The sequence below is a fragment of the Aquarana catesbeiana genome, linkage group LG07 (genome assembly GCF_042186555.1).
Source record: "Aquarana catesbeiana isolate 2022-GZ linkage group LG07, ASM4218655v1, whole genome shotgun sequence".
NCBI classification, from domain to species: domain Eukaryota; kingdom Metazoa; phylum Chordata; class Amphibia; order Anura; family Ranidae; genus Aquarana; species Aquarana catesbeiana.
This window is the reverse complement of record NC_133330.1, coordinates 122,256,936-122,274,533: the sequence shown is the minus strand read 5'-3', so window position 1 is coordinate 122,274,533 and position 17,598 is coordinate 122,256,936. Positions and strand designations below refer to the sequence as shown.

Here is a 17,598-nt window from a genome sequence, read left to right as displayed (position 1 = left end):
GGGTATTTTTACTTTTACTGATAGTTACTAAGATGGGGGAGATAGTGAGTATGTTATTACATAAAAGAGGGGGGCGGTCAGGTTGCTGTTCTATTACTAATGACACCAAATGCTGAGATCCCTGGGAGGGGAGGGAAAAAGTTTTTTTTTCATCCCCATGTAGTGGGGAGACATGTTCCTCTCTTCTCCTAAGGGACAAGGGGCGGGGGGGGGATGAGTTCTGTCTTAATGAAGTTTTGGTTATTCTTTTTGAATTCTTGGTTCTTAAAGAAAAAATTAAAAAGCTACTACATAACCATGTAGGAGAGGGTCGAGGAACTGAATGGTTATGTACTAGTAAATTGATGTTTGCACTTTTACCTGGTTTGGTTTTTATCATCTACCAAAGCTTGATGTAACACCTCTCCAATGTTTTGTATGTTTATTTGTTGTTATGCATGATAAAATTATTTAAAAAAAAAAAAATGATACGCTGCACAGATGGCCACTGATATGCTGCACAGATGGCCACTGATATGCTGCACTGATAGCCACTGATGAGGCGGCACTGATGGCCACTGATGAGGCAGAACTGATAAGCTGCACAGATGATGGCTGCACTGATAAGGCAGCACTGATATGCTGCACTGGCAGCCACTGATGAGGCTGCAATGATGGGTACTGATGAGACGGCACTCTTAAGCTGCACTGATGTGGCTGCACTGATATGCTGTACTGATGGGGCTGCACTGATGGGCACTGATGACCCTGCACCGATGGCCACTGATGAGGGAGCACTCTTAAACTGCACTGATAAGGCAGAACTGATATGCTGCACTGATGGGCACTGATAGGCTGTACTAGTGGCCCCTGATGAGGCTGCACTGATGGCCACTGATGAGGTGGCACTGATCGCCACTGGTAAGCTGCACTAATGGACACTGATGAAGCTGCACTCTTATGGACAGCATTAGTATGCTGCACTGATGGGCAGTGATGAGGCTGCACTGATGGGCACTGATGCGGCTGCACTGATGAGCATTGATGGGGCTGTACTCATGGGCACTGATGAGCACTGATGAGGCTGCACTGATGGGTATTGATATGCTTTATGTTAATATTGTTGAAGTTGTTGTTAAATGTTTTATACAGAATTTAGTTCCAAAAATAAATATCAACAGTGCAATTTCATGAGATAATTTATGAGGGCGTGTTTAGGGGCAGACTTAGGGGTGGGGCAGGGTGGAGGTTGGGTGGGGTAACTGATGGTGAGTAACTTTTTAAGGCCTGGCTAGTGGCTCAGGACTTGAAATTTTGAGCCCTGCACTACACTACACTGACACTATACTCACACTGTACTAACACTACACTAACACTCTACACTTAGGGTCACAATAAGTGAACATACTAACTCTAGTAGCAAACTGAGCCCTGCTCTATCTATCTCCACTCAAAAAACACACTGAAAAAGCTTCCTGTGGAAAGGAACCTTTTATAGTGTGGGGTCGGTCTATGAGCACTGAGCCGTGATTGGACAAAGTCATCATCACTTTATCCAATCAGGGCTCTGACAGTGCTCTGTGCCCTAATTGGCAAAGCCTTGCACCTTACCAGCAATCAGGTGCAAGGCTTCATTCAATTAGGGCCCTATAATGCACTGTGCAGTGGACAGATGCAGGCAGGTAAGGTGTGTGTGCCATCATGCAGGTAGAGGCCGCACTGCATGTAGGTGAGCTGATATGTGGTAGGTTAGAAAATACCAGAGTGGAACAAAAACTTCACTGCTCTCTGGCAGCACTCACATGGCTTGTGCAGTGATCCCTGATAGTGTCGGCTTCCAGTGGAGATGGTCTCTGACACATTGCTCTCCGCTGCTCACCACAATGTCCGTATCTCCCAGCTACTTGCTGGAACGAGTTTGCATGTCATCAGCGGCCGGCCTGTGCCATAACGTGAGGACGTCATGACGCGTTTCACTCGAGGGGCTTCAGCTTGGTGTATTATATGTTTAATCCTAATGTAATACTAACTATTCATCATTAGAGGGTCCTCAGCACACACTCCTCTATAGACATTCATCACACTACTAGAAGGAACACTGTGTGCAGTGATTACAAGTGTCATATAGAGCGTAGAATGGCAAGATAATTTCAAGTGTACTTGTCATGGTCAAACCTATATTTCTTAAAAAGTACCCTAGAGTTGGATAGAGAAGAACAGTAATTAAAAGTTACTTGTCCACTTATCTATAGACTACATTAAGGCTCAATAGCTAGATCAAATAAAAAGAAAGGGGAGAACCATAATGAACCAATTATACTTCTAGAAAAGATGACAGACTGCATTCAGTATTTAGCCCTTTGGGACATAAAGTTCCCAATCTGAATATCCACATCTTCTCTTTTTGTGCTATGATCGTGTCAAAGTCTCCCTTTTTCAGCGGAAGATTCAAAACATAGATGCCAAGTAGACCTTTTGGTTACCCCCATGGAACTGTGCAAAGTGTACTGCAAGTGGACGTTCATCGTCCTTTTCCCTGATACTCTTAATATGTTCACTGTAACGAGCCCCTTTGCTCGCTCGTTTCCACTCTCCCGACACTCCTCTGCAGCTATTGAATCAGATTGCAGATCGCACCATCTGATTGCTCGGTCATCCAATGCTCCGGGATTAGAATTACAGCTATGTGCCGTTCTAACCCAGTTGTGATAGCTCAGAACAAACACCAGGCAGGCTGTATGTAAGTTCAACCAGGAATCTCTTTATTTGCCAAAATACAGGCTTTTATACACTCAAAGTGGAAGTGCAGACCTCCTGCTCATATTACTCTAACAATACAGCTGTAACCTAATTAACATGAGCTAATTAACTAATCCCTTTAGACAGCCTAGATGACTCAGACATGACCGTTAGGCCAGACTGGCCGTCTTGTAGTTCAGAAAATCCAATCAACATTATCACAATCAACATAGACTCTTCTTCACACATTAGCAGAGTTAATTAACACAAATAACAATGGGGATCTAATGACTCTTAGATCCCATAGTAAACTTATTTACAATACACATTTTAGCAGACAACAGACAGACAGGTGTTGGAATTTACATCAGCATCTCCTAACAGTATCTGTCCCAGCATTATGCATCAGTCACTATTCCAATATTCATGACATTCACCAATCCAGATTTTAAGCTGCCGTTTGGTCTTACCTATGTATGCTTTGTCACAAGGACAAATTGGCATATGTACAACGCTGATGGTTGAGAAATAGATAAATTGGCGGATTTTAAACTGCTTACTCCCAACCGAGCTGTTGAACATATCAGTCAGTCTACATATTTGACCTCACCCACAGAGATATATACCACATGAAGTTGAAAGGTCTGTGAGCCAGTTGGTGTTCTGTGTTCTGAGGTATTCCAAATAGACCAGGCTGCCATTTAGCTTTTTGGCTCGCCAAACTGCCTCATCCCACTGGTATTCCACGGATCAGAGAATGAGGATGGTGGCTTCTAGCCTGCAGTAACGTGTTAGCTGCTGTCTGTTAGTGACCAGTCTGTTTTCTTTTTCCTAACCTGTAGGTCCAAAAAAGAGAATTTCTCATGATAATAATAGGTCAATCTGATATTCCTGTTGTTCAAATTGAATTAATCTAGAAAAGCAGACAGTTGTTTACTGGTGTACCCCCAAATCATCAAGATGTCATCAATGTACCTCAGCCACAGTAAACTGTGGCTGAGGTACAGAGAGGACTGGTGCACTACCTCATCCTCCCACAGTTTCAGGCATAAACATGCATAAGCCTGGGCCCAAGGTAACTAGTTCCCAAAAACTGAAAGCAGCTGTGTTTTAACACAAATTCAAGGTTTCAACGATAAATTCAATGTGGGCACCTAGTTGGGGAAATGTAAGTTCAAGGAAGTGTGACACCCCCTCAATCCCAATTCATAGAAGGGCTCAGAAGGGCTCCTGTGGGTATTATGTCCCTTTTCTTCAAAAGGACATCCCTGGTGTCGTGGATATAGGAGGGGAGTTCACTGACCAGTTATTTAATTAGGGCATCTACAAATTTGCCCACTCTCTCTAGTGGGCCCTTTATGGCTAAAACAATCAGCCTTTCAGGGGGATTTTGTAAAGATTTATGCAGTTTCGAGGTTATATAGAAAGTTGGTATATTAAATTCCTGAACAGTTAGGAAATCCAATTCCTTTTTAGAGATAAATCCCGCTTCAAATGCCAGTTTCAACCTGCGATTAAGGGCGATCAAGGGCTGGAAATGTATTGGTTGCTCATTTTTTGTATGTGGTTGCATACTTGGCAGGATTAAGCATAATGGATAACATTTATACCCTACGTGTAGCATCCGAGGCTTGTCTACATAGCTAGTCAGGTTGAAAAAAGACACAACTTCATCCAGTTCAACCATAAAAAAAAAAAAAAAATACAATCCCATATACACAATCCTATAGAGAAAGACAAAAAACACAGCAAAGCATGATCCAATTTGCTATTGGATAAAAAAAAAAATTCCTTCCTGATCCCCCGAGAGGCAATCGTATTTTCCTTGGATCAACTTTACCTATAAATGTCAGTACCCAGTTATTTTATGTACATTTAGGAAAGAATCCAGGCCTTTTTTAAAGCAATCTACTGAGCTTGCTAGAACCACCTATGGAGGGAGTCTATTCCACATTTTCACAGCTCTTACTGTGAAGAAACCTTTCCATATTTGGAGATTTTTTTTTCCTTCTAGACGTAAAGAGTGCCCCCTTGTCGTCTGTGATGACCTTAAAGTGAATAACACAACACCAAGTTCACTATATGGACCACTTATGTTTTTGTATATGTTGATCATATCCCACTTAATCTTCTCTTCTCAAGAGGGAATATATTAAATTCCTCTAATCTTTCCTCATAGCTGAGCTCCTCTATGCCTCTTATCAGTTTGGTTGCCCTTCTCTGCACTTTCTCCAGTCCCCGGATATCCTTTTTGAGAACTGGTGCCCAAAACTGAACTGCATATTCCAGATGAGATCTTACTAATGATTTGTATGGGGCAAAATGATATCTCTCTCTCTGGAGTCCATACCTCTCATAATACAAGAAAGGACTTTGCTCGCTTTGGAAACCACAGCTTGGCATTGCATACTATTATTGGGCTTATGATCTACCAAATTTAAAATAGATTCCACGCTTAGGATAGTGTGGGTTGCTGCCCACCCTTTTTTGGGTTCCCGAGGGAACTTACAGAGGTATGTATAGAGAATGGGGTGATTGGCGCTACCCTATATAGTGCTAAGTGGTTTGTCAAGAAGCAGTACAATTATTATACCGGACTTCTTACACCAGATCAAAAGTGAGCTTCCACATGGGAGTATGATAAGTGAATAGTGGGAAAATATCAGTTCTTAAATAGACAGTATGTAGAAAGCGTATATATCTCCAAACTAAAAAGTGAGTATGTGTTAAAAGATTAAGTACATGCTAACTCCGATTGACTGTGATTCAACCAAATACTAAAAATGAAAATAAATTAAAAGTATAAATATAAGAGCTGTATAACACAAAAGTGCAAAGGTGTCCAGGGGTATCCACACCCTATCATACAAGCTCTAAGCGTGTCCCACTTAATACAGTGCAATAAATCCACAATTAGGCATAAATGTGTGATACCAAAAGAAATATATATAAAGTTACTGCGCTTCCCTACACCCCCCAAGCTGCAGTCCTAATTCTCAGGTAGAAGAATCAAATAAGTAAAGCAATTTAAAAGAACCGCGCTAAAGATTATAAAATTAAGTGGATTCTCGAATACCTCAAATGATGTGATACAATCAACATATTAAATTAAATTATAAACCCAAATGTCAACACAATATAAATGTGATAACTTAAATAATCAAAAAAAATGTGTATTAAACACTTTATACAGATAATATATGGAAAGTGGCAAAAAAGATAAACCTACGTTCCTATGACAACGTCCAATAGGACGAAACGTACGTCGGAAGGCAGACGCGCTGACGTCATCGTTTCCATCCCACAGTGAACGGGTGCATTCAGGCCGGCCGGCTGATTGTTATTATACGCTGTTTTAATCGTCATTTTTATGTAAGTGTGCTACTTTTACTTCTTCCAATAAACTGCTTAAACGGATTTACACTATGGAGGATGTATTTTTTATTTCCCTGGGTTCCCATTGCTGAATAATTGGCCCTTGTGTCGGTGAGTTCCGGGCGATCCTCCCTTCATGCTGAGATCGATGTTGGTGTCCCCACAGAGTGGATTTCTGGCATAAGCTTCATTAAAGCTTACCTCTGGTAAACATATATCTGCACAGGTGGTGGATTTTTTTTCACGAGATGTTTCTACTCACTACAGTTTTTAATCACTATTGGTGGAATTTTTTACAATGAGGACTGTTGATTTTTGAAGTCACTTCTAAAGTCACGGACTTTATCTTTTTTGCCACTTTCCATATATTATCTGTATAAAGTGTTTAATACACATTTTTTTGATTATTTAAGTTATCACATTTATATTGTGTTGACATTTGGGTTTATAATTTAATTTAATATGTTGATTGTATCATAAATGTGTGATACATTTATACAGTTATATACAGTTCTTATATTTATACTTTTAATTCATTTTCATTTTTAGTATTTGGTTGAATCACAGTCAATCGGAGTTAGCATGTACTTAATCTTTTAACACAATACTCACTTTTTAGATTGAAGATATATACGTTTTCTACATACTGTCTATTTAAGAACTGATATTTTCCCACTATTCACTTATCATACTCCCATGTGGGAGCACACTCACTTTTGATCTGGTGTAAGGAGTCCAGTATAATAATCTTGTACTGCTTCTTGACAAACCACTTAGCACTATATAGGGTAGCGCCAATCACCCCATTCTCTATACATATGATCTACCAAAACCCCCAGATCCTTCTCCACCATTGATTCCCCCAGTTGTACTCCCCCTAGTATGTATGATGCATGCATATTCTTAGCCCCCAAGTGCATAACTTTACATTTATTAACATTAAGCCTCATTTGCCACTTAGTTGCCCAATTAGACACTGCATTGAGGTTGGCTTGTAAATTGGAAACATCCTGTAAGGACATTATTCTACTGCATAACTTGGTCTCATCTGCAAAGACAGAAATGGTACTTTTAATTCCAGACCCTATATCATTTATAAAGGTATTAAAAAGTCCCAACTCTGAACCTTGGGGTACACTACTGATAACCTTAGACTATTTAGAGTCATTAACCACTAATCTCTGAATCCTGTCTTTTGGCCAGTTTTCTATCCATTTACAAATTGAACTTTCCAAGCCTGTAGACTTTACCTTACACATGAGCCGTGTGTGGGGAACTGTGTTAAAACGCTTTTGCAAAATCCAAGTATACCACACCCACAGCCACCCCTCTGTCCAAGGTTTTACTTACCTCCTCATAAAAAGAAATCAGGTTTGTTTGACAACTTCTGTCTTTCATGAATCCATGCTGTCTGTTGCTTAATATATTTTTTTTTTCCAGCAAGAACTCATCTATGTGGTCTTTTATTAAACTCTCCAGTATCTTCCCAACTATAGAAGTTAAACTAACAAGTCTATAGTTACTTGGCAAAGACTTTGATCCCTGTTTAAACATGAGCACCACACTGGCCCTGCGCCAATTCAGTGGTACCATTCCAGTCAATAATGAGTCTCAAGATCATATCACTTTTGAGCCATTGTTGATCATTTGGGGCTGTGTCACTACCACCCCCATTATGGACATGAGCTTCCCCATGTTCCTTTGTATAGACAGAGCTGAAGAAAGAATTTAATAAATTTGCCTTCTCTTTGTCCCCAGTCCCCCACTCTAGATTATTTTGTAAAGGGACCACATGCTAGGACCTGACCTTTTTACTATTAATGTATTTGAAAAATATTTTGGTGTTTGTCCTACTATCTTTTGCAATTTGTCGTTCGTTTAGATTTTTTGCGTCCTTGATTTCTTTTTTACATATTATGTTATATTCTTTGTAACATTTAAACGATGATAGCGTTCCTTCAATTTTATATTTTTTAAAAGCTCTTTTCGTATTATTTATAGCCATTTTTACTTTGGCCGTGAGCCACATGGGTTTTATTTTTAGCCTTTTGGCAATATACTTTTCAGTGAGTTCACATACAGTCTTTTTGAAAAATTCCTATCTCTGTTCTGTGTCCATTGATGCCAATATTCCCTCCCAGTCTAAGTCCTGGAGAGCAGCCCTCATCCTTTTAAAATTTGCTCTCTTAAAGTTAAGTGTTTTTATCTTACCCGTATGAGTTTGTTGCTTACAGCTAACATTGAAATCATGCTATGGTCACTGCTACCCAAATGCTCTTTTATATGAATATTGGTAATAAGCTCTGCATGGCTTGAGATTACTAGGTCCAGTAAAGCATCAGTCCTAGTTGGGGCCTCAATAAACTGGACCATAAAATTGTCTTGTAATAGGTTTATACATTTTTGCCGTTTAACTGTCCTAGCAGTGCCATTACTCCAGTCAATTTCCAGGTAGTTAAAACCCCCCATTATTATCAATGTCCCAGCCCTTACAGCCCTTTCCATCTGCAAGGAGCTGAGTCTCCACCTCCTCACTAATACTGGGAGGTCTATAACAAACTCCAATGACAACCTTTGTAGTACGCACACACATGTACAGTTCCACCCATAATGCTTCAGACTCATCACATTCTCCGTCTACCTGGAGTAAAACCTGTTTGATTGGGTGCAGTCAAGGTAGGTAAAATGGAGAGAAGCCTCTGGGTCAAGATTTTTGCATACAACTTAACATAGGTGTTGAGTAGAGGTATCAGTCTAAAATTAGCTTGGTTGATAGGCTCCTTCCCAGGTTTAGGTATAGTTACAATGTAAGCTTTAAGCATTTTAGGGGGAAAGGAAGCAGAGGATGTCACTGTGGTGAACAACGAGGTGAGATTTGGACACAGTAAGGATTGGAATTGTTTGTAAGAGTTACATACAGTCAGGTCCATAAATATTGGGACATTGACACAATTCTAATCTTTTTGGCTCTATACACCACCACAATGGATTTGAAATGACATGAACAAGATGTGCTTTAACTGCAGACTTTCAGCTTTAATTTGAGGGTATTTACATTCAAATCAGGTGAACAGTGTAGGAATTACAACAATTTGTATATGTGCCTCCCCCATTTTAAGGGACCAAAAGTAAAGGGACAGTTGGCTGCTCAGCTGCTCCATGGCCAGGTGTGTGTTATTACACTCATTATCCCATTTACAAGGAGCAGATAAAAGGTCCAGAGTTAATTTCAAGTGTGCTATTTGCATTTGGAATCTGTTGCTATCAACTCTCAATATGAGATCCAAAGAGCTGTCACTATCAGTGAAGCAAGCCATCATTAGGCTGAAAAAACAAAACAAACCCATCAGAGAGATAGCAAAAATATTAGGTGTGGCCAAATCAACTGTTTGGAACATCCTTAAAAAGAAAGAACGCACCGGTGAGCTCAGCAACACCAAAAGACCCAGAAGACCACGGAAAACAACTGTGGGGGATGACCGAAGAATTATTTCCCTGGTGAAGAAAACACCCTTCACAACAGTTGGCCAGATCAAGAACTCTCTCCAGGAGGTAGGTATATGTGTGTCAAAGTCAAAAATCAAGAGAAGACGTCACCAGAGTGAATACAGAGGTTTCACCACAAGATGGAAACCATTGGTGAGCCTCAAAAACAGGAAGACCAGATTAGAGTTTGCCAAACAACATCTAAAAAAGCCTTCACATTTCTGGAACAACATCCTATGGACAGATGAGACCAAGATCAACTTGTACCAGAGTGATGGGAAGAGAAGAGTATGGAGAAGGAAAGAAACTGCTCATGATCCAAAGCATACCACCTCATCAGTGAAGCATGGTGGTGGTAGTGTCATGGCGTGGGCATGTATGGCTGCCAATGGAACTGGTTCTCTTGTATTTATTGATGATGTGACTGCTGACAAAAGCAGCAGGATGCATTCTGAAGTGTTTCGGGCAATAGTATCTGCTCATATTCAGCAAAATGCTTCAGAACTCATTGGACGGCGCTCCACAGTGCAGATGGACAATGACCCGAAGCATACTGCGAAAGCAACCAAAGAGTTTTTTTAAGGGAAAGAAGTGGAATGTTATGCAATAGCCAAGTCAATCGCCTGAGCTGAATCTGATTGAGCATGCATTTCACTTGCTGAAGACAAAACTGAAGGGAAAATGCCCCAAGAACAAGCAGGAACTGAAGACAGTTGCAGTAGAGGCCTGGCAGAGCATCACCAGGGATGAAACCCAGGGTCTGGTGATGTCTATGTGTTCCAGACTTCAGATTGTAATTGACTGCAAAGGATTTGCAACCAAGTATTAAAAAGTGAAAGTTTGATGGATGATTGTTAATCTGTCCCATTACTTTTGGTCCCTTAAAAAGTGGGAGTCACATATACAAACTGTTGTAATTCCTACACCGTTCACCTGATTTGGATGTAAATACCCTCAAATTAAAGCTGAAAGTCTGCAGTTAAAGCACATCTTGTCTTGTTCGTTTCATTTCAAATCCATTATGGTTGTGCATAGAGCCAAAAAGATTAGAATTGTATCGATGTCCCAATATTTATGGACCTGACTGTATAGGCCATCAGGGCCAGAAGAATTGCCATTAAGAAGTGACTTGATGGCTTTAGCAATTTCAGAGGGAGTAATGGGTGTGTTCAAAGAGTCAAACTGTTTGGGTGATAGGGAAGACAAATTGAGGGAAGTTAAAACAAATATATGGCGTTAAACTTGCTGTAACGCAATGAAATATACAGTGTTAAACTTGCAGTAACACACAGGACTATATGGCATTAAACTTGCAGTAACGCACAGAAAAAAAAACAGTGTTAAACAGTCACTACACTCACACTGACAGAACTATCCCTATATTCACACTAATGTAAAGATGAATAATGGTCGTACTACTCTCACAATAACTGAACTATCCCTACAATAACACTAATGTAAAGATGAATAGTCTCACTACACTCACACTGAACTATCCCTAGATACATACTAAACTGATAGTCTACTGACAATAGAATCAGAATAGCACACTAATAGCAAACTAACTGTCTAATACACAGCATAGAATTTTAGGAACGCACGATTAAATATCTATTATTTGCTCTTTTTAATTAGGCACTACGCCACTCCACTACCACTATTTTAACATTTCGATACGGTTACATCAGGATTAGCGCAGCACCACCCCCCCTTTCTACTCGTAGCTGAATTTTAGGGCCAGGTTGGACCCTTCTCGGTGCAAGCTGCTTTTTCCCCCTCATATCATTGCCATTTTTGCATGGTAGCGCAGGAATACCCTACCTGTTATTGTTAACTGTCTAATAGCACTGAACAGAGCCCTGTTCTATCTCTCTCCACGCTGCTATCACACTACAAATGGCCGCTATAGATAGAATACTTTTATAGTGTGGGGCGGGATTAAGAGCAATGAGCCATGATTGGATATAGAAATCATGACATCGTACAATCATGGCTCTGACAGTGCTCCGTGCCCTATTTGGACAAAGCTTTCATTGCTTCAGCCAATTAGGGCTTTCAATGCACTATGCGACAGTGCATTGTGGTTGTTTCGGCGGGCCGAACAAACAGTCGAACAACCCTATAATTCGGTTGTTCGGAGAACTTCCAAATAGCTAATGTACAGTCTGAACTGATGCTCGGTCTGTACCATTCGCCCATCCTTATTAGGGAGAATACATTTGCTTCAATATACTGTTTCAATATAATCTTTCGATTGCTCCTGTTTATATTCCAAAAAAGCTTTTCAAGTCTGTTAATTCCTTACTTCCATTTTATGGGCTCTAAACCGGGTGGGTGGGCCTTGCCTGACTTATGTATGTACTACTTTACCTGTACTACTCATAGACAGCTACCCAATGACAGCTTATCATAGGATATAAATATGAGCCATTATTGGCCTTTGTTTCCTCATGCTGACAGTGTGAGGAGAGAAGAAGAAATCCGATAACCGGCTTATGTTAAAAGGACATTGACACTGATAATCAGGGCACTAATTATCAGTGTCCTGATTATCAGTGCAGTCCCACCAGTGCTGCCAATTAGTGCCCACCAGTGCCACCTATCAGTGCCCATAAGTGCCACCTCTCAGTGCCCTTCGGTGCCCCTTATCAGTGCCCATCAGCGCCACCTATCAGTGCCACCTCATCAGTGCCCATTAGTGCAGCCTATCAGTGCCCATCAGTGCAGCCTCATCAGTGCACATCAGTGAAGGAGAAAAATCACCTGTTTGCAAAATGTTATAACAAACTATGATTTTTTTTTTGGTCTTTTTTCATTTGTTTAGCAAAAAAAAAAAAACCCAGTGGTGAATTAATGCTATCAAAATAAAGCTCTTTCTGTATGAAAACAAATGAAACAAAATGTTATATGGGTACAGTGTTGCATGACCGTGCAATTATCATTCAAGGTGTGACAGCGTTGAAAGCTGAAAATTGGCCTGGGCAGGAACGGGGGTAATAGTGCCCAGTAGGCAAGTGGTTAAAAAAGTAAAAAAAAAAAAAAAAAAACAGCGTGGAGTTCCCTCCAATCCCTAACAGACCCTTCAGGTCTGGCATTTATTTTGGGGGAATACCTCACACCAAAGAAAAATGGCGTGAAGTCCCCCTGTAATCCATAGAATACCCTTATCTGAGCATGCAGCCTGGCAGGCCAGGAAAAGAGGGGAGACAAGCGAGCACCCCCCCTCTCCCCCAGAACCATACCAGGCCAAATGCCTTCAACATGTCCCTCAAAGCATCTTGTCCCCATGTTGATGAGTACCCCTACTTATTCACCAATAAAATGGGCAAAGTAAAAAAAAAAAACAGGAGCCGTTTTTGACAGTTTTTGTCCTTTATTTAAAAAAAATATATAAATGATGCCGAAATAAATCCAGCATCAATCACGGTGAACGCCAGCCACTGAAACGCAAAAAAAAAACGTACACACCAGACTCTTGGCTCCCACCGAATAACAGCTCCGCTTCCCACCTGCAGCTAAATAAACTAAGAGGCGGGGTCACCCAGTGATATCTCCATATCAATAGGGGCAGATTTATTTCTTGTTTGAATATCATTGCTTTGGGCATAACATTACCCTCAGCTCTGGGGTCCAGCATAGCAGAGCAAGGGATGACAAAATAAGAAAGCAGAGAACTTACATTATTTTCTTCATTGATCAATGGGGAGTTTATTTGTCCGAGCACTTTAACATCAGTCACAGCAATTGTTTGGGATTTTTTTATAATTTGGAAAAACTTTTGGATCCTTGTGAACAGACTGACTAGCAGCGAAATGCATGCCACCATTACGTCCAAACATTCCCAGTCTCTCCATCCTCATTTTTTGTTAGCCTCTGATCAAATCAGATACATAACTGAATGAAAGCCTCAAGATCATTAGGAGTCTCTACTCTGCCAAGCTAATCTTTTACCTGTTTAGCGAGCCCTTTGACTCTTTTGAGCTGCTGCTTTTGTGAACAACTAAGCCTCACTGCAACCACTGTTATTTACAAGAAACAAGCTGACAGCTTGTTTATTTTCTACGAAATTGCAGGAAGGTATGGGCTCAGTCAAGCCAGTGTTTTAAGCACATGCAAGAATGCAGAGGAAGCACAGGCAGGGATACATGATTAGAAGGAGAGCTGGCACCTTGTAGAGTAGGGGATGCAGGGTCTTTGTGGGCTCTGTGTGCACTTCATCCAGGGTTTTCAGATAGCAGTGGATGAGCCACCTCATACAACCTCGTCCTCGCCTGACCTCACAAATGCGCTTCTGGAAGAATGGTCAAATATTCCCATAGACACACTCCTAAACCATGTGGACAGCCTTCCAAGAAGAATTGAAGCTGTTATAGCTACAAAGGGTGGGCCAACTCAATAAAGAACCCTAAATAAGACTGGGATGCCACTAAAGTTCATGTGCGTGTAAAGGCAGGCATCCCAATACTTTTGGTAATACAGTGTATGCAGTAACTATTATCATTGCTTCTGAAAAAAAGCAATTAATCTATCCTTTCCCTTGTTGGAAGAGTCTCAAAATTCATGCTAAGATTTGAATATGTCTGTTGTATTTTGAGGCTTCAGAACAGCATTGTAATCTAAACGTTCTTCTTTCTGCAGGTTGGATCGTTCTTCATGATCAATTTGTGCCTGGTTGTTATTGCCACTCAATTCTCTGAGACCAAGCAAAGGGAACACCAGCTGATGCAGGAGCAAAGGGCTTTGTATTTATCGTCTAGTACAGTAGCTAGTTATGCTGAGCCTGGAGACTGTTATGAGGAAATTTTTCAATATGTCTGCCACATCCTTCGAAAGGCCAAGCGGCGCACAGTTGGGCTTTACACCAGCCTTCAGAGTCGGCGGCAGAGTCGTATTGAGCTCAGCAATGCTAAGCTGGGAATCAATGGCAAAGAACAACATCAGCTTTGTAAGAATCTAGTGGGACATACTTAACAGATGCTAAGATGTTAAATTTTACTTTACCAATGTTTTTATCACATAATACTTACTTTTCAGAAAAAAAAACCTTAGTCTTTTAATATTGTAAATGTGTGCAAATACAGATTATTAATGAATATTAAGAATGTGATTCATTTTTAGGTATAGTACATTCTCGAAGAACATGATATCTATTAAAGTGTTTTTGTTAAAGTAATATTTGATGTCACATGCTTGCACTTCCATATTATTTTATTTGAATAGATATAGAGATGTGTATGTAGAGGGAGCTCAGTATTTCACTAAAATTACTTAGTAAGGGTACATTCACGCCACATCCTGTGGGACTGCATTGGACAGCCATTCCAGTGCAGTCCCACTGCATGTCAAGGCAAATTGCCTTGTCTCTTTATCTACCCGGTTCACACCACTGCGAGCAGTACTTTTTTTTTCAGAACAGTGTAATGTGATGAAATCCACTGCCTCACACTGCGCAGCCAGCAATTGTGTGTGTGTGTGTGTGTGTGTGTGTGTGTGTGTCTGTGTGACATCTCAATAAAGTTTGTTTAAAAAAAAGAAGGAACAGTCCAATGCTTCAAGATTGGCTGGGTTGCAACACACCCCAACCAAAGCATTGTAAAGCAGTGGTTGGTGTGAACAATCATTGTTTAAAGATATCAGGAGGGGGGATGATTAATGCGCTACCCTGAAAAATGAAGATGGGTAATAGTGAGTAAGCTGCTACAAACCATGTGACAAGAAAGGATACCATAAATTAAATAAATGTAGCGCTAAAAAAACATGTATAAGTGATCTCTGTGCACATACACATAATGTCCCAAAAGTGCCGTGTTGCTGAAACACAAAAGTCCACAATCAATGTAAGTGATCCGTGTGGCAATACATTCGGCTTCTCAACGGTGTGCTCAGATGTCTTCAAAGTAAGTGAAAAGATGGAATACGCTTACCGGATGGGTTGGATTCTACTGCCGTAAGCATAGAATCGGTAAAGCTTTGTGCCACCAAGGGCAGAAATGTGGAGTGATGGAGGCAAGGGTAGAGCCTCTGTCCAGTATGGATGTCCCTCACGATCCACTGGAACTGGGTCAAAGATGGTGTCCACAGGTAAGTAGTTCCTTGATGCACCAGAACGTGGAGAAAAGAGGGTGTTTTTACTTACCCCATACACTGCTTTTATTCGTGATCACGTTTTATGTTTTTAGTTACCTGTACTGCGATTTTTTAGCAATAAAAATATACGGAGTCACACTATGTGGAAGCATCCCTCTTTTCTCCACATGTTCTGGTGCATCAAGGAACTACTTACCTGTGGACACCATCTTTGACCCAGTTCCAGTGGATCGTGAGGGACATCCATACTGGACAGAGGCTCTACCCTTGCCTCCATCACTCCACATTTCTGCCCTTGGTGGCACAAAGCTTTACCGATTCTATGCTTACGGCAGTAGAATCCAACCCATCCGGTAAGCGTATTCCATCTTTTCACTTACTTTGAAGACATCTGAGCACACCGTTGAGAAGCCGAATGTATTGCCACACGGATCACTTACATTGATTGTGGACTTTTGTGTTTCAGCAACACGGCACTTTTGGGACATTATGTGTATGTCCACAGAGATCACTTATACATGTTTTTTTAGCGCTACATTTATTTAATTTATTGTTTAAAGATAGAATTTACCTGGTAAGTGCATTATTTTATCTGCAGCTACAATGGAGAGGAACCGCTGAATTAATAATTTTTATCTTCACAGGGAAACCGAAGCTGAAATTCGCACCGGACTAGTGTGAACCCAGCCTAAAACTTACACTGTAAACAGAGGTAGTAGGGCACAATCATTCTATAGAATTATAGTTTAAGACAAACTAATAATATTACTTACATCAAACTAATCTCCCCAACCTTCGCAAGCAGGATGGTGGTAATTTTTGCCAGATCCACCTTCACCAAATCAAATGGAAAAATAAGTGACCCCAAAAGACCTTTAGCAGGGTTTTTAATAAAATGGCTTAACTACACTTGTAGTAACTACAAAAGCTACAATAAAGAAGAGCTAAGTTTTTCTCAATATCTGTTATGAATCAACAAAATATCTGTCTGCCATCTTGCTCCACTTTCACTTTGTTATGATCATGGGGGGGGGGGATTCTGCCTCCATTCTGATCCCCCCTCCCAGCACCCAAATCGTTTTTCCTGAATAAGAACTCATCCCCAGCGCATAGATTAGTCCTTCGCCAGTGAGACCCCAGCTCCCAAACTTGCACACACACACACTGATCTTTTTCAGCGAGTTCCTTCCTCTAGATTACGCACTGGTGTTTCACCAGCACACAGAACCTACAGATTTCCCTTCAGAAACATCTCACTGTGTATTAGGATTCTTGCACATGATAGTGATGTATAAACATCAGAACCCTGCAAAAAGTTCCTGGGTAAAAATGTGAGGATGAGCTGTATGGTAAATGTGTGTATTCATGCATATTTGTACGTACGCGTACACACTTGAAAAAATACTTCCAGCTTTTCTAGGAGTGTGGCGTATATGCATAAAATACTGTCCAGAAATGCAGATTTTTGTATGTTTTTTTTTTTATCTACTGTATATATGCACTTGTATATACAGGCCCATTAAAAACTATTGGCTGCATTTAGATCTGTAAAAATAATTCCAGAATGATAATTTTTATAATAATTTTTAGGCATCCATAAGAAATATCCCTTCCCTTCCACCTTGCCACACAAATTGCATATTGAACAGTGTCCTTACCTTTTCCTCAGACATTGGTTACTTCAGTGGTGGCTGGTGCTCCATTTTTTTGGGGGGGAGCAGCAAACAAACACCCCGCCAGCCCTGTTCACCAGCGCTGCTCGCCAGCCCCACTTACTTGCTCGGCAGCCCGGCTCGCAAGCCCGCTCGCCCGCCAGCCCTGTACTCACCCCATCCAGGTCCCGGTTGGCTTCAGCGGCTTCCCCAGCTTTTCCTCCTGGCCAATCCGGTCGCTTCTCCTCCCGGCCAATCCAGTCTCAGGACCCACTTCCTG

The 17,598-nt window shown here is 40.9% G+C and overlaps 1 protein-coding gene across 2 annotated transcripts in view; it reads left to right on the top strand.

Annotated features, from left to right (window-relative positions):
* CACNA1I (calcium voltage-gated channel subunit alpha1 I) overlaps nt 1–17,598 on the top strand; it is a 3,871,666-nt gene that overhangs the window by 1,029,758 nt on the left and 2,824,310 nt on the right. For both annotated transcript variants that reach the window (XM_073592660.1, XM_073592661.1), the window contains one exon: nt 14,218–14,524. In XM_073592660.1, the coding sequence (XP_073448761.1) occupies nt 14,218–14,524 (307 nt within the window). The remainder of the gene's footprint in view (nt 1–14,217; nt 14,525–17,598) is intronic.